Consider the following 24,203-nt stretch of genomic DNA (forward strand, 5'->3'; position numbering starts at 1 on the left):
CCTACGCATGCTGACGCACTTCCCCCAGTTGAGCCACTTTTACAGGTTAAAACCGCTGATGAACTGTCGTGCGCTATTTCTCTGTCTTGGGCAGCACGCGTTCTTGCAGGGTTTCTCACTTGGGGAAAGTCGGTGAGAGCAGAAAAGATTCTCTGGTTCCTAGAAGCAGAAGCTACAGCACATAATCTTATCTGGGCTGTTTTCCCACACTGGTCCCGGTGATTGGTCACCTAGAAAGTCTGGCGTGGTAATAAAGGGCCTACCTGCAAATATCATGTTTTCAGACGGATTGATGACGCTTTCCCAGGTGTAGGAAAAGGATCAACGTCTTCAGTTATACTGAACATATATCACGTCTTCATCAATCACCGTTATTATCCAATTATAATAATGATAAAAATATTCAGCTGTTCTTATAAAAAAATAATTCGACTAACTCATCACTACAGCACACGGCCTGGTCAATGGTTTAGACTGCGAGACAGATTTTGAGTTAATACAGCAGAAACAGTGAGACACTCCCCCTAGTGGCAATATTTGGCTTCAATTCAAAGAATAAGGGCGCACAGAGCAATTCTGCATATTTATGATGCAGGTCAGGTATGCACTATTGCAGAATTGTTAATATTTCAGTTTCAGGGTTGCATCTATCAGCAGTACGTATAAAGAAGGGGTGAATTCTGCAGATGGAGAAGCTGAACGTGTCAGTCACCACTAACCCTACCGGCCACAGATCGTTCCTGTCTGAAATACGTCACGTCACGCAGTCAGTACATTTGCAGCATAGAATGGCGATTCTCATTGCAGCAGACACCACATTAACCACGCGGATTAAAAAAAAAGGGTCTGGTAGAGCTCGTTCGAAACGAGAACATGATCGTATCTCACAGACGATACGCTTCCTGTGGGCAGATACAAGCTGTGGCTACGTGTGAAGTCCTGCAGGTGTTTTTCTGCAAATGCAAAAGTTTTGATGCACAGAGTCTAGCTCTTAAATAACCAGAGTTTCAGTCTGAATTGACCAGTGTGGGAAAATGTATCCAAGCATGCTTTAAGCTTGTGCGTATTTCTACAGCTGGATGTAGTATCAGATGTACCATATACTGTATGATGTACGTCATGGGACTGTGTGCATCTTCGGTTACATTCACTGCACAAATTTGACACTGATGCAGTAGTTAACCGGGTTTGTATTAAAAAATGAAGAATACACAAGTTTTTTTTCAAAACACCTGAGAATATCACGAGTTTATTATAATAAACAGTCTCCTCTTTCTCATGCCATTATCTGTTTCTGAAATAGCATATTTTTTTGTTGTTGGAATTGTTGCCAATATTTGTTTTCATTTTCAAATATTCTGCTTCCCTGGCCCTGGACAGATACTGGCCTTTGTGATTCCTGTACCCAATATACGTTTTGCGTACTTGTGGATTTATTAATTTATTATATTCTAGCAGTCGCAGGCTGTTGTTGTTATTATTTCCCTCCAGCTCTCTACAGAGGTCGCAGATGACAGCAGGTACAGATAAGGGCTATTATCTGAAACACAAGCAGACAAACCTACATCATCTTCTATTTCAAATTTTACACTTGCAAAAACGGCAAATCATGAAAACCACACACATGATAAAAGAGGAGTGAAGCTTCCTGAGAAATAAAAATTACCCTTGCTTGACTGTCTGTTAACAGGCGACACATTGCATAGCTCATAATCAGTGTTGTTCTAATCTCTCGAGATAAAGATCAAGAACAGTTCAGCAGGTTTCTGTCTAGATAACCTAATTACCTAATATTCAGCCCCCACAAAACAGAGAGTCCTTAATGCAAGAGTTCCTCACACAGACTGCAGACCGTGTGAGCAGAACAAGTCCCTCAACTTGAGCTATCCTTCACAGACAAGATCCTGTCAGTACATGCATTCATTCTTAGTAGAAGCAGATATCATGCTAGAATTTGTGAAGGCAGCCAAACACCAGGCCAAGTATCAGCCACGATATAATCTAGCAGTACCTTGAGATAGGACAGTGAAGTAAGGGTGCTCAGATGTGCAAGAATTCTAAAGATTGGCTTCACTGTGGATTCCCAGTTTGTCAAGGATGGACTGTCTCAAGCGAGTGAACATGAGTGAGGTTAAGCGGTCGAACAGCCTCAGTCTAGCAGGTTCTCGGTCATGCATGTGTATTTGCTCCTTTGGCATTGAACCATGGGCAATTATTCTGGCCCGGAGTGTGGAAAGACAACACAAACCTGGCTCATGCTGCACCAGTCCAGCCCCCAGGGGAGCCCATTCATCTGAATGCGGGGGGCTGGTGATACCCACACCCACTGCTGCATTATAAAGCATTATAACTGCAGTGAAGAAAGGATTAAGGAAATCTGAAACCACACGAGGAACTTGGTAAGCAAAACAAGTGGGATCAAATAAACTGTATAACAAAGGACACGTTCCACATCCAGCCAAAATAACCAGTTTGTAATGCTTGCACTTGAACCAAATCGAATGCACAAAACAACACTGCTGGCAACAGAGACGGCCGTTCAGTCCTGGATATTTTCCTGGTACGGTTCTTACTCCCTTACCCAACATATCACAAATCGAAACTGTTTATTATAATCTTCCTGACACATTACAAGAAAGAACTCCCATTACGCAAATTCACAGAAAACAATCAATGCTGTGCAAAATTCACAGTGCAAAATCAATGCTGTTTTTCCCTTCACCATCACTGTAATTAGTTGTATTGTGCGTGGAACTGTGCATTAAATCCACATCAGTTATGTATAAAATAACATCCCTTTTTAAATCGTCTAAGTTAATGCTGTACATTTATAAGTGCATTTTTGCAAATAAACTGTCCAATCCTTCCAGAGGTCAGCAAAGTTCTACCTGCTTTACATTAGTTTGATCCCGTTATTTTATAAAAATGTTTTGATCCCCGTTTTCTGCATGGCTTTTTCCCCAGTTTTTCCTCTCAATTCTGGATTGTGTCGTCTGCACAGGGCCTGGAAAGAACTGTTCATTCCAGCCTGCAAAGAACCTGATCTCACAGGAATTGCTCGTCAGATACCTAATGACATATTTCAGACACCTGTAGTGCTTTATTCGGCAATACAAGTACCTGTTTTTCTTCTTTGAATTTTTCCTTCTCAATTTAGTTTTGTTGCATTTTAACAATGCTTTGTATCTCCACTAGAGCTAAAATAGAATAAATCTAATTGTGTATTCCCACCACAAAATTGCCAAAGTCCCAAAGTCCGTCTGTCTGAAAAATATAAGATCCCAATTGACGAAGTACAGGAGCACAGTTCCCCTTTTGTTTTTAACAAAGTGCACACTTTAAGAAAAAAAATCCTCCTTCTTCCACATTGTAAAATGTCTCTTTCAATGCACCAATGCATTTCCCCCAATGTCACAAAGAAAAATTAAAAGGAAAACTGTAAACTGGAATAAAAGACAATAAGGCTCCATTACTAACAAGAAACCTTTTGGAAGCCTTTTGCGTGCCTGCTTTCAAATTTGCTTTTGGTTCACAAGAAACAAGCTCCTGTAACACCACACTAGACACTTGCGTAGTCTGTGGATCCTGTAGTGAGAGCATGGTGTCAGTTACTGGAGAAACACTTCATCCTGTTCTTAAAGAAGTGGAGGCCCAGCTTCATTTTTACTTCCTCCTGCTTCGGAGTCCGAAATGTCCTGTACAGTTCCTGTGCCGCCTTCTCCTCTTCGGACAACTTTTCTTGCGTCCTGGGCTGATGGTCAATGGTGATCTTGCTGCACGAGGCCACCAGCAGGCTGCCCAGGCCGTCCACGAAGAACTCTGGCATAAGACAAAAGAGTGCCCACCAGTGAGTACCAGCAGGAGCTGTTGGCATGGCATTAGAGGAAAAAAACTCAGCCCCGGCCAGCACAAAAATGTCCTTTCTCCTTTTCATCTGGGAATCACAAAGAAACAAACTACGATTCAAACTGGTATCAATGCAGCCAGACTATAAGACGGGGCCCTTAACCCCAACTGCTCCAGGGGCGCTGTATAAATGGCCGACCCTGCACTCTGACCCCAAGCTTCTCTCCCTGTCTGGGTGTCAAGCTGGGGTATGCGAAAAGACAAATTCCTAATGCAAGAAATTGTATATGGCTAATAAAGTGATCTTATAAATCGGCAGCATGCATGACATTGCCGCGTCTCCAAGCCCATTAAAGTCGGCGCCTCTCACCTGTGTGGGCGACCCTCTGGAGTCGTGGATCAAACCCCACCTTGCGCACCGAGTCAGTCCGGGCCAGGAAGAAGTTGACCACGCCACTAGTGAGAACGCAGTCCGGGAAACTGGGAATAGGCTGATAGTGACCCATCCTCCTGCTCACACAATGTCCATCCTCCCCTTCCCCGTACACCAGCTGGAACGTGAAGGTATTGCCAGTCACCGAGCCTCCCACCTGTCCAGAGGAGGAGGTGGAATTCAGCTACGGTTGTTAGATCCGCCATTAACACTTGTCAACATCCGCCACAGGTTTGCGGATGCTGGTGAGGCAAGGTACATCCTGGATGGGACACCAGTCCATTGCAGGGCGGATAGACACAATCATGCACACACTTACACCAGGGCCAGTTTTCCCAGAACCAGCATGTCTTTGGACTATGAGAGCACTCCCTTCTGCCACTGACCATTAATGGCCAAGAGGTAGAAAGAGTGGATAACTTTAGGTTCCTTGGAATAACAATCTCCTCCTCTCTGAAATGGGAGGACAGCTCAACCCGTACTGTTAAAAAAGCTCACCAAACACTCTTTGTTCTGCACCAGCTCCAACAGTTTGGGGGGTCTCTAGAAAGGGGATGCTGCAAGTTCTACTACGCTGTGATAGAAAGTGCGCTTACCTCTTCTAGAACAGTGTCATACTGCAACCAACTGGAGAGAATTGTGCGCTCAGCCTCAAAAATTATCGGCTGTGAGCTGACCTACAGCTCTATCTATGAGACCCGCATCCAACAAAGACTGGAAATACTTCAAGACCCTGGGCACCCAGCAAACCCCCTCCTTATACCCCTCCCCTCAGGAAAAAGACTCAGAACCATTCAGACCAAAACCTATTGACTATTGAAACTGATCAGCTCCCCAGTCATACATTAGCACTTTATGATGACTTCTGACAATGCAAGTGGACTATAAACAATTCAATGCACCAGTCACATTATTTTTTATTTTCATTTATTCTATGTTTTTTCTTTTTTAAGTAATCTGGTTATAAGTTCTATTGTGCCGGATGTTTTCGTGTTACTGTTCTTATTCATTGTTTAACGGTCATGAGGCAATTTCCCAACAGCTAAGTTGGTAAGGCAATAAACACTGAATCTTGAACCTTGAAAACTAAAGACTCAGACTTTGGTTCTCCAAGTAGTGGCAAAGTAGAGTTTGGGAGTTATTTGGCATGACAGTTACTCCTGCCACCCAAAGGGAACCTGCAGTCCGGCACTGATGCCAGTGTCAGTGAGGGATGTACCTCTGGACAGTGCCAGTTCTCATTGGGCACAAGGCAAGATGGGCATATCTGACCAGCCTCCTTGCTGGCTCCCACTGTCCCAGTGTGGATGCAGGAGCAGCACCTGGGAGCCAAGTCTTTAAAATTCCAAATCGTGCACTTATGTAAGGAAAATTAATCATCAATTTAATAAAAAATAAATCTCTGCACCTTAATGCCTTAACCTAATGCTGTTATCTGGCATCTCTTCTGACTGAGCCATTTAGAAAGCCTTGGTTTTTTTATTTTCTCATCAGTTCTAATGAACTCAAAAGCAGGCACAATTTTTGGGAAACGTCTTAGGTTCGTAAGGAAAAGCACGAGAACGCGGCTTTTTCTGGAAAACCTGGAGAAACAATTGGACTCTCACCACGTCCAGCTCTGGCATGGCCTCCATCACCTCCACCAGCTTCTCGATTTTGGTGTTGCCCGTGAACAGGAAATCGTCATCTACCCACAGCAGGTATTTGGTGCTGACTTGGGACACCACCAGGTTTCTCCCTGCAAACCAGCCCTATGGCACGGACAGGAAGAGACAGTCACACAGCGGATACAAGCAGAGGCCCCGGAGGAGAATGCGTGCCGAATACAATCCAAACCTCTACACTCATCAAGGATCGTTTCCAATCCAAACTTTCCACAAAAGTTCCAAGCATCCACTGTTAAAGATCCATTTGTTCCTGGTCAGGAGTGCAGTATCCAGGAATCTTCCCTGAAATTAAGGCAGGGACACACACACACACACACACACACACACACACACACACACACACACACACACACACACACACACACACACACACACACACACACACACACACACACACACACACACACACCTGAAAGCAAAAGCTGTAAAAGCATAAGGATTTATTCCTCAGCCACCACCCGGTCTAATACTATTCCAGTATGTACCTTGGCTGGAGGCATGATATACTGCTCAATGTTCGAGCCATTGATTTTCTTTGGGTTGATGCTGTCGTCTGCAACGAGGATTGTCATATCCTTGTAAAAGGTCCGGATGCTCTTAATGAGGACGTCCAGCTGGGGGTATCTCAGAAACGTTTTGGTGACAATTGTCACCTGAGAGCTGATGCCTGCAAGTGGGACAAACAAAAAGGATTTGAATGCACTGTCTCCCTCCTCCTCAGCACGGCCCCCTCTGCACTGGACTCTGCAATCACCTGCTCTTTCTCAGGGGTTCCAGTGTTGACTCCTGCTGCCGAAGTAATATAAAATGAAATTGGCACACGTGCTACTCCAACCTGACCGGCCGTTAACTCCTTCCTCATTCAGCACACAAGCTCCGTAGCGTCAGACAGGAGAGTTAGCACAAGAATGACTTCTATGTGAGGCAGCGCGGGCAGCCATTTGCCACATTGCATTGTAAACCGATTTTATGTGTAAAGAAACATTCACCTTCTCTCTGTCACATGATATCGAACTTCATTCAGTGCCAGTAAACATGGACAACGAGTGTGTTGTCCTGGGTTTGTTTTATGGGGGTAGTTTCAGGAGCGTGGTTTTTGTGTTTTGTGCAACCCTGGATTTTGTATTGTATTGTGCTGAAAACCGTGAACCTCCAGTCCCCAGCTAAGCATTTTCCCCAGAGGAGGAGGAGGAGCCCGTGGCACAGTTGTGAAACGGGCAGCCAGGCAGTGACTCATAATACCCGCACCTGAGGGGCACAGAAAACGTCCTTTGCGTTTTCGAAAGAAAAGTCAGCATCCGGCTTCAGCACTTTGTTCTTAAGGGTTTCTGAAATGCAAAACAAATTCATGCCAACGTCTAATCTTACCTTGCCCTGGATCGTACAGGTGAGGGATCAGAGGCTGTTCAATCACAATGGGGAAGGTGGCGGAATGCTTCTCAAAGGTGAAAGAGACTACGAATAAAAGAAACATGGATCTTGAACTCCTGTGAACTTTATCGTTTGGATATCTTTCAGCTGCTCTCAATAACTACCTAACTGTTCCATGTACTCGTTTATAGAATGCAAAGGGCATATCAGTTTTTTTTCTTTAACAACATTCATCCTTGAGCATGAAAAAGGCAATGTAAAGTTAATCTAGGATTAGCCGATCAGTCACTGTAAACTTGTGATACAGTTTCTTTCGATGTAAAATGCAACCTCTTTTGCACACTATTATTATTATTATTATTATTATTATTATTATTACCCAGATCTCCATCCTTGATCCTGTACAGAGTGCTGGTGTAGGTGACATTTCTCAGCAGGTGGTTCAGACGCTCCAGGTTAGAGGTGGAAATAGTCAAGACCATCTCATTCTGTCCCTCAATATGATCGTCCCTTCCTGGCTTCGTGGTGGCAAGGACGCCTTTGGTTACGCTCAGAGAGACCTGACAGGTGTTTGTTTTTTTAACAAATAAAACATTAGATTAAAACAGTGTCTACAGCAAAGGACATGACCTGCACATGTTATCCTGATATTCTTAAGAAACTGAAAATATTGAATCTACCATCAACTGGTATTGCAAAATGCAATTTCCATTTTGGAATTTCTTACTGAGCGTGTGGTTTATCACCATTTTCATATCATTTATTATCCAGCCAACTGTCCATACTTACAGATAACTGTAAAATATCGTTTTACAGTTATCCCATTGACCTATCCATACTCTAACCTCTTTATCCAGTACAGAGTCATGGGGGAGCTGGAGCCTATCTCGGCAAGCAACAGGCACTAGGCAGGCTACACCCTGAATGGGACGCCAGTCTATCGCACCATTTTCACTGATTATCCACTTTCAGAAATAAGTTCTTTAAGCAGCACCTATAACTCCTCCCAGGTACAGTAGATGCACAAGGGAATTTTAAAGTTTTGTGGGATCATTTAGTTTTTTTACAAAGGTTACACAAAAGGTCATAGCTCTTGCTTGTTCCAAGCACTTGAGCACAATTTAGTTTCTTTAGTTCTTTCACTTGAATGGTGCTGATCTTTAAACTTGTTTTACTATTAATATCTGATAAACCCTAATATCAATTCTGTTTCAGCGGCAGCGTTCGACACAATGTATTGCTAGCATTGTTTGTCTTACATTTAGGACACCTGTTATAGCACACAATTCGTTTGACAAGTCAATGGAAACATTTTCAATGTGGCCTTTATTAGGGTAAATCCATGGAATTAATTTAAACTCTTTGGAATACAATGTTGAATTTGTAGGTTTTTTTATGGGGTTTTCACTGTCCTTTCACCTTTGCTCAGTATAAGAAGCAGGAGAATCAACATTTACCAGTTAATCCAAAATACACTCTGCTCGGAACTGCTTAACAGATTTGCTTTGGCAAATAAAGAGGCGATACTTTAACCACGAACACTTGACTTTAATCTAAAAAGATCACTGTGGAATGTGTTGCAATAGTTATTCAAGTACAGATGCAGCCATTCAAAATGGGTGAGGTATTTCGCGGCATACCCCGGTGGGCGTGTCACAGTATCACGCGGTATCACGCATTTCACGTGTGTCACGTGACTAACTATCCGGCGTCGCCTTGTAAAACCGCCAGGGGGAGCTTAACCTCTCATGTACAGCATTTGAGCCTTTAATTTTGAACTGTGTATTACAGCATGTTAATCATCAGTCATTAAAATGTTGGTATATATTATGAAAGCAAGATTGCTCAGTTGGACAGAAGTACACAACCTACCTTTATCAGAAATATTTATGCATCAAAGCCTTTACTGAAGATATTACTAATAGTATTAATAATGGATGACTTTGGACAAGCTGTATACTCAAAGTATAATTTCTTTAGCACATTTGTACAAGCACTTGGAATCTGTCCAAGCCATACTTTGTCAGGCATTTTGTTTTACTTCAACGGGGCATAAAAACTTCCTTGCTTTTAACAGGGCGTTTCATAATTTCTAGCTACGAAAATGATTTAAAATGCGACACCTATCATTCAACTAGAGCTTAAAATATCACAAGGAAAAATACACACCGGTATTCCATTTCTCCCTAAACATTGTAAGCTTCGAAGTCTTTAACTAACGTGATACCGGAGTCAACAAGCATACTTTTAGAATTTGATTAAAAGGGAATATAATATGGAATCGCGTATCTAAAGAATTTAATAACGGTATGATTATATCCGTGTACTGCGGCAGGACTGTGTAAGGCTGTTTCGCCTACCTGAACATGCGAGCTGTCTTGTAGCCTACTGGTCTAGGTGCGTGACTTCCAACTGGTAGGTTGTGTGTTCAAATCCAGCTGGTGCTGGACTTTTATTTTAACAAACATTTCTTCGAAAAAATAGGTAAGCGATATTATGGACAATCAATTGACTTTTATATTTCAAAATATCGCAACATGATCGATATTTGCGATATTTTGAATATATCTTCCCTTCTGACAGTGGTTCCTGCTTCTATTGTGTGTGTGTGTGCAACAGTAAATTGTTATAGAGAAATGGAGGCGGGACAGTATGCGTTACAATATAAACATTTATATTGATTTAAATCGTGTTCTGATTTAAATCGCAAACGCGTGTTTAATTATGTGTTTTTTAATCATGATCAGGCTAATGCATTTCTACATTTTCTGTATGAACCAGCTTAGAGGTTCATACAGAAAGACAGCTTGTGTTTAAATTGAGTGTAAGGTAATTTATGCTTCTAAAGTCATGGTCAGTATTGTTGTACTGTGCTGTACTGTGTCACATTATTTTATAGCGTTTTTATTGCGTTATTAAATCCGGTGGCGCTGTGTTAGTTTCCTGACTCACATTATTTAAACTGCGACACTGATCATTCATCTCTAAATAAACTTTATTTTATATAGCATTTTAAGCGAATAGGTAATTAGATTGCTCATAAACCTAATCACTTTTTCTTCATAAACACAGCGTGATTGCTCTTTGAAAATGCTTTTCCTTTATTTTTAAAGTAGGCTCAGATTTCAACTATAGATCGTATTATTATAAACTTTCTTGGAAAAATGTATTTTATGTAAACCATGTTTGCTATTAATTCATTTAGGGCTAAAATACGTTCATTGTCTTCTAATCGAGTCGAGTTGACATTGGAAGCCTGCCACACCCGGACCGTTAACGCATTAGCACGTCAAAGCCCATTGAGCCAGTATTGGCTTTAGTATCCCCCCCTTCTCCCCTCAATTCAATTCAATTCAAGGTGTTTTATTTACATGACAGATGGGTACAAGCAGTGTTGGGTACTGTATGTATATTGTAACGCTTACGGCAGACAGGCACTGTGTAGGAGCCGACGCACCAGAGCAGCGCCTGCAATTTTTATATTTATAACTTAGTTTTTAAAATTAGTCAAGCAATACGAAGCATCTCCTTTTACTTAGTGCCTGAGCATACTGCAACGCGTGTGAAGCCCATAAACGATATTAATTTTGGAACTTAAACATACAGTATATGGCTGGTCTCGGTACTTTAAAGAAAACATACACACCAGTATTCCATTTCTCCCTAAACATTTTAAGCATCGAAGTCTTTAACTAACGCGATACCGGAGTCAACAAGCATACTTTTAGAATTTGATTAAAAGGGAATATAATATGGAATCGCGTATCTACAGAATTTAAAGACCAGACAATCGCAAACTCGTTTTCAATAAAATTATTTTATTCATTCAGCAGTTTGTGAGAGGGACATCCAGCAGGGAGAGACACACACACCGGTTTTCATTGACAACATTGTTTTTTTTTCAATTCCTCTTGTCTAACAGGAATGTTTTGTTTGTGGACAGACTGTTAGACAAGAGGAAAAGACTGCCTCCTCCTACGAAGCATTTCGTTGATCCGATCACGAATTCTTTTCCAGTCGTACGCAGCAAGGGTTGAGAATCTCCGATTCACCATCGTACTAATGGTTTCCCGGAGATTGGGTTAAAAAAAACAAAAAACATACTAACAACTGTGCCATCCTACTCCTTAGTTAATACATTTTATTATTCATAAACAGTTAACATTGTTAGCAAAATATTTTGAATTATATTTAACCCTATTTTTTCTTTAGTTTTGTATTTAACTTATTATATGATAGTCAGACTTAATGTATATTTGAACAATGAAAATATATTTTTACAAGATTTTACATTAAGCACTTAAAATTAATATGGTTAATAATAGTAAACTGTAACATGCTGTAACAAGATCGGTTACAAGAAGAAAATGCTTTCAGAGAAAATGTTTCAACCAAACTTATTCCCACACACCCCGCCCCCACTACCATTAGAATATACACAAACATTTTAGCGTTTCATTCTGAGCAGAAGACTCTCACACCTGAAGAGTGCTGGCTGTGACGAATTAAACCGGTTTTACAGGTTTCAATCACAGACCATGTGACATGGGACTCAGTAAACTACAGTAACACCGTATTTGATAACGCTTTAAAAACGCTATAAAATAATGTGACTTGGCACAGAACAAGTTTACAACACAGTACAAAGATAAATGCTGACCATGACTTTAGAAGCATAAATTGCCTTACACTCAATTTAAACACAAGCTGTCTTTAGCCCTCTAAGCTGGTTCATACAGAAATGTAGAGATCTAGGCTCAGAACACACAGCTTCATTAGCGAATACATATGCAGGACAACTGGAGAAGACGTTTTACAGAGGATGGATTTTTAGAAACATCCCATCAGACATCCCATCATATTCACAACGTGAAATCTAGAAAATAATATTACGTAACCAAAATCCGCAATATGGAAACAGAACCTGTGTAATTGTTGATAGATGATGTACTCGTAACATTTTTTCAAGACGAACTACAACATTTAAAAAATGACTTGTATGTAATTGATATCTCTAATCAATCCACGGGTCCCAGCACAAAACGAAAGTAAAACGCATACCGTTTCTCGCTTCTTATTGCTCAAAAGTAATTTGACCGTATGAAATGCATAATATAAACCTAGAAACATATACGTGAGCAGTACTTAAGCACTGTAGTATCGGTGTTAAGACATACCTCTCAAATACTGTAAATCAAGTTAAAAATATCTCAAGACCGATTCTGGTCGTAATGAAACCATGCAAGGGAGTTTTTATGTCCGTTGCAGTTCTTTTGCAACATGAATATAATTATATCGTTATTAATTTCTTGAGATACGCGATTCCATATTATATTCCCTTTTAATCAAATTCTAAAAGTATGCTTGTTGACTCCGGTATCACGTTAGTTAAAGACTTCGAAGCTTACAATGTTTAGGGAGAAATGGAATACCGGTGTGTATTTTTTTCTTTAAAGTACCGAGACCAGCCATATACTGTATGTTTATGTTAAGATTTCCCTTCAGTGGTAAAATTAGATATGAATATTCAATACTTAAACGGGCACAGTTAAGACATTAAATATACATGTACATATTGTATACAGTACAGTTTGCATACGGTAATATGTTTATGTTACGCGATTAAAAAATAAATAAATAAAACTGGAAGGTCCAGCACCACCATTATGTTTATATGGTTGTTTTTGTTGGTTGGTTGTTATTATGGTTATTAATAATTCGATCTATAGTTGTAATCTGAGCCTAAATAAAAAGAAAAAGCAAGTGATTAGGTTTATGAGCAATCTAATTACTTATTCGTTTAAAACGCTATATAAAATAAAGTTTATTATTAATTTGCTGGACAGAGCGGTGAACATTATTATGCATAAGACAAAGATAACGATCCTGATCAGTTTAGAAATCTGTGTACGCTGTAAGGTTTTTACTTCTTAAACTTTTAAAATACACGTTTTGAATGGAAAGAATCCTCTTCCTGGTATAGCACGCCAGCACGTCTTTTTTCTCCAATCAGAGGGGTGTCAGATGGTGTCAGCCAATCACCATTCTGCGTTGGGTAGCAACGGGTGACTGTTCTCAGGCGGAAGATGTAAACAGCTTAATGTTCGTGTTAAATATTTTTTTTTAATTAAAATTCATTCTATACAGCAATCGCATATTTGGGTACCGTTTCATAAAACTTTCATGCTTAAAATGTTTAGGGAGAAATGGAAGACTGGTGTGTATTTTTTCTTTAAACTACCAAGACCAGCCATACACAGTACAGTTTACATACATACAGTAATGTTTTAAATTAATATCGTTTATGACCTTCAGATGCGTTATGCTCCTCTTCTTTTTATGCTCAGCTACTAAAATTTCCCTTTAGTGGTAAAATCCATATAAATATTCAAAACTAAGCGGATTAAAATGTGCACAGTAAAGACATTAAATGATTCAATCTTTGCACTACCAACCAATGCACCACGAGTGCCCCTGTCGGTCATTTTGGCCAGCCAATCACTTGCCCTGCGGTATGCTCCGGTGCCCCGCGGTGGCTTGTGGGTAGGTTACCGTACCGCGGGTTTTTACCGCGCATTTTGAATGGCTGCATCTGTACAACTTTACTTAATAATCCCATCACCCACACCTGGTTTCAGACAGAAACTGTCACCCAGCAAGGAAAAAGAAAGGGCTTTGAAGGTCAAATGACTATCTTGTGGAAAGAGCTGCTATATGAATAGTAATGGTTATATAAGGCAGTTTCTATACGTTTGCGTCCCACAACATGCCTGCAAGCCACAGTTCTAGGTCTCAGTTTTGAAGGGTTTCTATAAGCAGGAACCAGCTGTCTCAATGAACCACAGTCAATTGTTTCTACTGCTCGCTCAGAGACAGCTGGGGGATGCCTTTGCTCTCTAAGGTAGGTGTTCTTATTTCTGGTCTAAGGCAGCTGGTGCACCTACAGGTACAGGTTTTCTGGGTCTTTTTTAAGCAGCAGCACCTGAAAGAAGGTCTAGTTAAGCCACTAATGAGCTGACTCAAGTCATTATGAAACCAGCTGGACTGAAAACCTGTCTAGGCATCAGAACCCAGACTGGGGACTTCTGTTTTGTGCACATCCAGACAGTTGCACTGGTTTGCTATACAAATTGTGACACAAGACTGCCACGCACATATGAATCTGACATTGTAATGTTACTATTTGGAAGTTTTGCACAGGATACCCATTAGACCATTTTCATGTTGCCAATTTCAAGGAGGTCTGCTGCAACAGTGTGAAAGAAAAGCGATTGCAGTTGAGTGCTTTAGCCAGTGATATTCACTCCTGGTCCTGGAGGGCCACAGTCCACCTGGCGTTTATATACATATCAAATAAAGACCTGGAAACAGTGGTAATACTGTGGAGACCAAATGAATGAACAATTCAAATCAAGTGACTGAAAGTATACCCAGTGGTTGTCCAGACCAGGAGACAATCGCAATGATTTAAGCAGTGCTGTCACAGGTAAAGGTGAGCTGTACTGACCTGATACTGCGTTTTTTTAGGTGCATATACACTTAACCCTGCAACACAGAAAAATGCAAAGAATTCCTTTTTAACACGCTGTTAATGTTACAGAGTGGGCTACTTCAGCTATCGCTGCTTCTTTCCGATACCTGGGCGCTCAGAACTGCACAAAGTAGCACAACCCAATCCAGATTTTGAAGCGCACTGTTTCATGTAGGCCCAGTTTGATGCAAGTTTATTTCATTCTGCCTGGCTGGCAATTAGGATTGTTTTCCTTGTAAAATGAACGGTTTCAGGTTATTTTGTTTTTGCTAGAACCCTAAATGGACAGGAGAGGAAACTGTGTGGAGCTGCTTGTAAAACCTAGAACAAGAGATGCTTCTTTACACAAAAGTTTGTGGGAGTATAGAGCATGTTACCTAGCCATTTTATTGTTCCAGATATCCTATACCAGGATCTCATCCAACCACTTCTTGAGAGAAACCAGGATGAGGCTCTAATGAGGGTTAGAGCCCTCCTCTCCCTTGTGACCCTCATTATTTTCTTGTGTCCTCAAATCAACTGAAATTGCTCAGTCCTTTTTTTCAGAATCCTGGAGGGAGACTGGAGCCTGAAGTGTTTTGATAAGAAACTGCGTTACACCTAAAGGAAGAGGATTATTAAGCTGAACACTCACATTCCTGCAAGCTACTCCCTGGATGTGGCAGATGTTTATCCTCATGAGCGTGCTCTTAGTTTCTAGCAAGTGAAAAACAAATTCTAGTTCCAAACATAAGTCATACTGCTACTCTGGCTCCAGATTCTCCATCGGATCACTTTAAAAACCACAGTGAGCCCCTGTCGCCTTCACATTCATCTTTCTGCACCCCTCCTTTACCCCAGCAGTCTCCTCACTCTGCAGGGTGTCCTGACTTCTTTGTCCTTTGGCCAGGCAGTTGAGATAAGATAAAATAAGATCACTGTATTGGCCGCATACAATTTCTTGTATTAGGAATGCGTCTTTTCACATACCCCAGCTTGCTGTCACAGACAGGGAGAGAGAAGCTTGGGGTCAGAGCGTAGGGTCAGCCATTTATATGGCGCTCCTGGAGCAGCTGGGGTTAAGGGCCTTGCTCAGGGGCCCAATGGAGTAGGATTCCTCTGCCAGCTGCCGGATACAAACTGGCCACCTTCCAGCCACAGGCGCAGATCCTTAGCCACAGAGCCACTGCCCCAACCTGCCCCAGTGGTGAGGGCTTAGCCCCCAGCCCAGTGTGGTGAAGCCAAAGCAAATATCAAATATCAAATATCAAATATCTTTTATTAGCATTCCTAAATACATTTTTTTTACTGGGTGATCATGTTTGGCTAGGGCTGCTTCTGTTTGAAACACAACAGAAACTCGTTAGTTGCATTTTTGTATAACAGCCCAAACCACCACCTCATGATCATCAGAAAAGAAATCATCATCATCACTTTCAATAAGTGCACATCCAATTCAAGGTCATGGTGGCCCGGAGCATTGGAAGCAAGGCATGCAAACTCCACGCAGACAGTGCCACAAGTCTGGAATTGAACCCAGAAATGACTGGGTTCAATTGACACAGACTCATATCCTTTTTTTACCTCTTAACTATTCTTATTAGCCCAGAGACATAACAGATTCTACACAGTACCTATCCTTTCAGCGTAATTGTGGTACTCCTTCTGAGTGCCAATTACTCAGTCAGTTTAGCTAGGCCTCATTCCACAGATTTTCTTCCCTATAACAGGTATGTCTCTCTCAGAGCCACCTCCCTCTGCTTCACAGAAGTCTCATTCTATTACAGTCTGTTTGGAGAACATATTTCATCCCTTTGTTTCACAACTTCAAAGCGCTGTTCATAAAAGCCGAGTCCTCCTGAGAAAGAAATACTATGAGTAAAATATTGACTGGATCACTTCTAAAATAGATGAAAGCTCTTTGGTAAGAAGATTCTATACTAAAGTTATGAATTAATGCCATGACCTCATTGTCTTTAACCCAAGAGAATATGCTTGCAGGTGTCCACTTTCTTTATTGTGGGAAAAGCAAACTAATGAGGTATTTTAGGAAGTACAGTATGTCTGAAGGGGGATAAATAAAGAGTTTTGCTCCAGCATGTTAACCTTTTTATGGCAGACAAAAGAGCTGAGGATATGACAGTTGTTTTTTTCCAGAAAACAAGACATTCACTGGCTCCTAACGGCTGGAAACCTCATGCCTTGTCCTGGGCTGAAACCACAGCACGCTTCATAAGAATCACTGAAAGCTAAAACTAATTCTGACATGGCGTCTGTGTTCTTACACAACAAAATGAACCACTGATAAGGGGTGGGATGTACACAGTGACCCAGCTGTGCCAACATATGGAGAATGAAGCAGTGCACAATTGCCCTTTAAACAGTGAAAAACATTGTTTACAAAAGATTTGACATCTGCATCAAACGCCACCATTAGGAGGTTAGGAAACTCTGCGTACCTGGAATAGAGGTTTCTTGGAGCGGAAGCACACGGACTCCTTGAATGGGATACATCAGGGGAGAATTTGGCTGGGCCAAAATCAGTTGCTTTAGGACCGACTGTTCCCTATAGAAGTCACCGAACAATAGTGTTTAGATTTCATCTGACTCCATTAAATTCATTTTTTCACTATTAAAGCATGGACCACTAGACTTAAGAACAGCTTCCACCCTACTGCAGTACGCATCCTCAACAGCTAACTGCAATGCCTCAGACTTAATACACATCTGCACTATGCACCTTTTGCATGGTCTACCATGTTTTCTTTCTCACTACTACATATTTATGATCCCACAACATATTTGTTATTGCTGTTATCATGATGTTTGTAATGTACTGTCTCCATTGCGTGGTGTTGTCTGTTGTACAGTGTATGTCTTGAGAGATCAGAGCAAATAAGAATTCCAATGTACATATACATAGATGGGGCAGGGTGGGACGGGACAGGGCAGGGCAGGGCAGGGCAGCTCTGTGGCTAAGGATCTGTGGAAGGTTGCTGGTTCGTATCCTGTGGCTGGCAGAGGAATCCTACTCCGCTGGGCCCCTGAGAAAGGCCCTTAACCCCAGCTGCTCCAGGGGTGCCATATAAATGGCTGACCCTGCGCTCTGACCTCCAGCTTCTCTCCCTGTCTGTGTGTCTCATGGAGAGCAAGCTGGGGTTTGTGAAAATACAATTTCTTGTATTAGGGATTTGTCTATGGCCAATAGAGTGATCTTATTTTTTATGGCAATAAACTCCTCTACTATACTACTCTACTATGTGCTGTTACTTAATTCACAAATCGCTAAGAATAACAACAACTAAGAATTCAGTGTTCTGAAGGGATTATGGGCTGTTTAGTGAAAGTGTGAGTTAAACCTCTTGGCTGAGGGCCGATCTCCTAGACAGAGGACGAGGAGGCTGGGACCCCCCAGCAGAGCGAGGTGTGACCAAGGGGCAGCTGCAGAGGGGGAGATGGGGTGGAGGAGGGATGCAAAAAGACGTAAGCCAGGGAGAGAAGGGAATCGTGTACAGTATTTCTAGTGTTTTAGAAGAGGAAATGACATCAGGAGTGATTGCTAATTACTGACAGCCGAGTCTGATTGAACTTGGATGTTGTCATCACTCCCGCACTTAAGTTACAAACTCCCCTATGGTTAGCATGCCTGGCTTTTTGAGAAACCCCTTCCGAAGCTTCGGAAAATAGTGAACAGATGGAGCCCAACACTATCGCGCTGATGCTGGACACTGTTGAGGACAATGAGTGAACCGTCTGCTCCACGCCAGGTGTGTGCTTACCTGGCCAGGTGCTGTTTGTACTCTGCTTCTCTCCTCCGTTTGACTTCGCTCAGCTCAGGTTTATCCACAAAGTCTTCCAGGTTGAACTTGGTTGGCGCTGCTAGGCAACTGCACTGCGAGCTATGGAAAAAAAGGTAAACACATGCAGGATTATTCCGCGTTCCTATGTTGGCATTGTTTGTATTTAATCTTTTTTCCGTTAAACTGGTTTACTTAATAATTCTTTACACTTATATAGCGCCTTCTGGACACTCCAAAGTGCTTTACAGGTAATGGGGATCCCCTCCACCATCACCTGGATGATGCGACAGTACGCTCCCCACCAGGGCCGTCTGAAAGGGTGGGTGGGGCCCAGGGTGGGGGGGTTCTTGTGTGTAGTGGTGGCGCCAGGGAGCAGCGTTCAGGCGATGAAATAGCTCCCTAACCGGCCTGCGCAAACAGACACACAGAACCGAACACAACTACCGATCGCCGTTGTTGCTAATGCCATCGGTACCTTCAGGTGTCTCAACACTAGCATCCTTGTCGTCCCCATTGGCAAACCTTTTTCCCCCAAGCTAGTTTAGTTCTGCCGCAATCACTTTTAGCTGACAACTGATGGCCCATGACGTAGTTAGCGCGGGACACGCCTTCAGTTCTGAATAAAGCACCTGCTCCTTCACGAACTTTAGACTTTAGGTCTTTGCTCACAAGGGGTGCCGGATGACAGGTTCCCCTAAACCACCCACTCACAAGAGCCAGTGCCCACGTAATCAACAGGCACCAAGCCAAACATTCACCCACCAACATGGGCCAAGATGGCATCACGCCAACAGAGTATTATATATGAACAAGTAATTGGTTTATTCCATGCTGAAAAAAAAGAAGAAAGAGAACACAACGTTTCGGCCAACGTGTGACACCTGAAGAAGGCTCCACGGCCGAAACGTTGTGTTCTCTGAAAAAGGCTCCACGGCCGAAACGTTGTGTTCTCTTTCTTCTTTTTTTCCAGCATGGAATAAACCAATTACTTGTTCCTTTGCAGCCTACGCATGCTGACGCAGCTACCCACCTGGAGTATTATATATACCGTATATACAGTATGCATGAGACGGACCTTCCCTTGAAAACTTGAAAAGTTCAAAGGGTGGCAGTTTCACCAAGAGCTGAGTGCACCCAGCCGAGAAACTAATCGCCCGCCCTACTCCTGGCAACTCCATGCCACGTGAGCACCTCTGCTTCAGGCCATGGTGAAGGTTCAGCCCAGCTATGGTGCTGTGCGCCACAGAGCCCAGCCTGCACTCAGAGTAAGCACTGCGGGCCCACTGCTTCATTCGCCAGACTGATGAATAACAGCATTTCCAAAGCAATAACAATCACAGACATCTACAATAAAAACACAATTGTGAGCTATTTATAACATAACAGATTAGTCAAGTGGCTTCCTCGTTATTTCTCAGGCTCTGTTGAGTTTCTTCCCTTCTCCCCCTGTAGCACTGGAAGCCGATCTGTTTCTGGCAGGTGTGGGAATTCTGGGATGACCTGAATGCCATCATCAGGAAATGTTTTCAGAAATGTTTTCGTTTCATCAAGAGTCAAACCAGGTCTTGACATAACCCGACCTGCTTCGCTCCACTCCAAACACCTTGCCCTGCTAACATTGAATTAAAAAAACATATGGCCAGTATGAAAATAATAGAGCTGGGCTTGTTCTTCCTGCTAACATAAATACAACTCCGCATTTGATTAACATAATATAATTTGGGCGGAGCGGTGGCTCTGTGGCTCAGGATCTGTGCCTGTGGCTGGAAGGTTGCCGGTTCAAATCCCGCAGCCGGCAGAGGAATCCTACTCCGTTGGTCCCCTGAGCAAGGCCCTTAACCCCAACTGCTCCAGGGGCGCTGTACAATGGCTGACCCTGCGCTCTGACCCCCAGCTTCTCTCTCTGTTTGTGTGTCTCAAGGAGAGCAAGCTGGGGTATGTGGAAAAGATCATTCCTAATGCAAGAAATTGTAAAGGGTTAATAAAGTAATGATGTTATGTTTATGTTGATTGTTTTCTGATCTGCATGCTATCAAATGTCACAAACATTTCCAAGTGGGTGTGTACTACAAAAAGGACTTTGTGATTAGGTTGTCACTAAATAGTGATAATTGAGGAATGATTCCTCAATTTCCCTTTGGGATCAATAAAGTCTTATCTATCTATCCAGAGTGTTAAAGGGAATTTTGTACTATGAATCAAAGCAAAGAGTGGACTTACCTTTTTTGGGGAGATGCCTGAATGGAAGTATTTGGCTCATGAGAGGTAATTTGTATGGGTGTGCGCAGTAATTTTGTAGGGTACAGGAAGTAGGAGAAACATCCTATGCACAGAACAACAACAACAAACACGCCACAGTCTTTTGTCTTCATCCTGTAAAAAGGTGAAATATGACGTTGAATCACAGATTTGCAGTTGCATAGCAGGAAAGATTTGGAAAACACAAACCACAGACTTCAATTGAAACGCATTACTCATCCAACCTGGCAAACGAGCTAGTATCGGCATTCGTCACAAATATTCCAAAACTCTGGCATCATATAAAAGGCACTGAGGAAGTCAACCCAGTGACCTTCTGCAGTTTCAACAGTGAAACAGGACCCAGAGAACACATGTGGGAACTACACTGAAGTACATTCAAATCTGAGACCTGGAGGTCCATCTAGACACAAAGTGGAGTGGGAGTCTGGAACAAGTCTGGCCATGTTGTTGAAGCTGAAGCTCCCTTTAAGAAAGACCCAGATTAAATCATCAGATCTACTAACTACTAAAAGGACTGGATTGGCTGAATGTCCTCCTCTTATGTTCTTAATAATTAATTTATGGAAAAGTTTAAAACTGTAATCTTCTCAGCTGCAGGTTTCACATACTGTACAGTGCAAATGTTCAGGGAGACCGTTCGTTCACGCTGAACTTAGTAGGATTTTTCAATAGGTAGGATAAAATGTTAGAGCACCGGGCGGTTTATGAACACACAGTGGCAGAATGTATTATAAATTAAATCATTCTTCAAGTGCTACTTACTCGAGTTGTTCTTACTCCGGTTGCCTTGCACGGACTCTTGTTTTAGTTGATATACTTATCAGGTGATTGTTGCGAGACCTCTATTTAACCTTGATGCTACAGTGTGTATTATAATTAAGATCGCTTTAGTAGGCACAGTCAATTTTGCGTTGAAGGCATTTCGGAAGTGGGTCGCCAAGACAGTTCCGTTCTAACAAGAGAAGGCGGGTCCAGGTCCACGAACTCAAACCGCGTTCAATGCTCGTCCTCCGTTGTTGTCCGACAAAGCGACCTGGGGCGATTACAGTAGCTCAAAGACATGGTACCTGTCCAAACGCCGCTTGCCTAAGCAAAGCTGAAACCACTCCATGCTCACCCCACAAAAGAAGACCAAACTCCACCAGCCTCAAGTTTGCAAAGAGTAACTGAGGACGGGGGGGATGCAAAACGCGTACAGAGAGCCATCGGATTTCACGCAAAACGAGATCATTAAAATGCAGGTGTTTGCATATTCTTAACAAGCCGCCACATGTTGAGGGTGCATCTCCCTGACTGAAAAGCACGGAGGCTCTTACAGTTTGCTTGCATTGCCTGTGGTTGCGCACGAAAGACTGCCGAGACACAACGAAGAGCGCTGGGACACGAAAGTGCTTGTTACTTCACTTTGTGTTTAACAGAGTGCCTACAAACACACATCTTTAATATTACTGAACAAATCTAGGTTTATAGCATACAGTAAGCCAAATAACCTTAATGTAATTTTGAAATTACACAGGTCTATAAATAGGTGCCTAAACGCAAGTCCCGAAGTATATTATTGAGCTCTGTTATACATTGGGTGCTTGCACTTTTCAGCGCCTGTACGTGTGTATAATGTTTACACATCTGAAGTACTAGTTACTTCTGAAAACGTGGTTCGGTGAGAAAGAAATGCAAAACACTTTATGATATGAATCGGTTGTTTTGGCGTGTTTTCGATGAACTGATCATGGGTGCTAGTGTCACCCACAAGTGACCGCTCATGAGAGAGAGCTGATTCAGCACAGGTGACGAAGTAATAAACCTATCGCAAAAAAAACAACCGAAACGTTTCACTTCTCAAGAGAAGTGCTTGGTTAACTCCTTTAGTACAAAACCCGTTTATATGCTTTGAATAACAAGACATTAAGTACAATATTGAAAAGCATTATGTATCTGTTTTAAATTGTTTTAGCAATTCGTCAGTATATTTATATATACACATAATTCGTTCAATAACGAATATTAAATGTCAGGAAGTATGGAAAAGATACTGTAATGTTCAAAACCAAAGCACCTGGATTCATATTAGTGACTAGTCGGTCAAGTAACCGATTTATATGTCGTTTATAAATAGCGCTTCCGGAATTCGGCAACAATTTTTGCAGTACGTGACGGCCTTTAAAATTATCGAGAGTCGTTTTAATATTATAATTAAAAACAACAAAAAAAGAGTAATTCAGGTTACGGTTTTAATGGTTTCTCAAATAGGTGAAACTGCAAACAGTGGTTTTCTCCTCATCGGAGAACACTGACGTATCATCAAAAGAAGGAATCTCGGATTCTTGGAACAGAGCGCTTCGGATCGTATTCTCATTACAAGAAAAGCTAATGCTTCGCGCAGTTCCAGACGATTTAATTGAAATTAATGAGATTATAACTGTTTGTATTTGACTCTTATTTAACCTTTTCCGCACCAGACCATTAAACTGTAGTTAGTCCAAATTCATACATACTTTTTATAAAAAGAGCTTAACAAAGTGGGTAGTTCATAGGATATTTACTAAAAAAAAGGTATCAAACGAAATTAAACCCCGTACCTCGTGAAAACGTCGCTGCTAATTCCACACCTTGTTCCCAATCTTTTCCGAGTGAGAAGGAAGCGTTCAGTTCTACTCTTGACGTGGGTGTCGGAGGGCGGTTCAAATAAATTGGTTACTAGAACGAACAGGAGAAACTCCAGCCTAAAGCGCACACGAACTTTGTTAAATAGATTAATTGAGGTTTGTAGTTACGGTGCTGCAAATCCAGAAACGGAACTAGTTTTAGGGCTTATTCGATTATTGTTGATGTACAAAGATTTAATGTTGGTGTACAAAACAATCCGTATCCGTATGTTAACTCCTCTTGCGTTGTAATATTGGATAGGCTCTCGAAGAGAAGGTTCGGCCAAACTGTCAGTGCGTGCAATCCACAAAGTTTGTTGGGCTGGTATTCTGGTTTGACCACGGTCCAATGCAGATTATTTTAGAATTATCACTGATGTGACAATGGCAGCTGTAGGCCGGTCGCGTCATTGTCAGTGTTCATGAATGCAAGTCCAGCTAACACCAGACAACATTTTTCCCGTAGCCAAACGGAGCCAAAGATCACCACAGCGACCGTATCTCAACACAAAAGTTTAATTTCTCAGGGGATTTGAGCACGTTAGGGCGACTAACAACAAAGCACGTTCTTTTTCGCGATAATTTATTTTTTAAAAGCTTGTTGCGGACGATGTGTAGTTAGGACTCAATAATATACAGTACTTACTGCAACGGAGGAGGACTCCTTTT

General features: G+C 41.9%; 1 protein-coding gene across 1 annotated transcript; it reads right to left on the reverse strand.

Moving 5' to 3' along the window:
- Nucleotides 1–2,453: 2,453 nt before the first annotated feature.
- Nucleotides 2,454–23,683, reverse strand: LOC148638734 (N-acetylneuraminylgalactosylglucosyl-glucoside beta-1,4-N- acetylgalactosaminyltransferase 2-like). The gene is made up of 11 exons (XM_088622572.1): nt 23,469–23,683; nt 20,848–21,000; nt 18,607–18,726; nt 17,287–17,393; nt 14,825–14,862; nt 7,697–7,877; nt 7,315–7,401; nt 6,432–6,613; nt 5,887–6,030; nt 4,217–4,436; nt 2,454–3,819 (listed from the first exon to the last, which is right to left on the reverse strand). Exons 2-11 carry the CDS (start codon nt 20,997–20,999, stop codon nt 3,605–3,607), a joined length of 1,446 nt encoding a protein of 481 aa, XP_088478698.1. The 5' UTR covers nt 21,000; nt 23,469–23,683; the 3' UTR covers nt 2,454–3,604.
- Nucleotides 23,684–24,203: the final 520 nt, after the last annotated feature.

The sequence above is a fragment of the Lepisosteus platostomus genome, chromosome 28, assembly GCF_059453375.1.
Source record: "Lepisosteus platostomus isolate fLepPlt1 chromosome 28, fLepPlt1.hap1, whole genome shotgun sequence".
In the NCBI taxonomy this organism is placed as follows: Eukaryota; Metazoa; Chordata; class Actinopteri; order Semionotiformes; family Lepisosteidae; genus Lepisosteus; species Lepisosteus platostomus.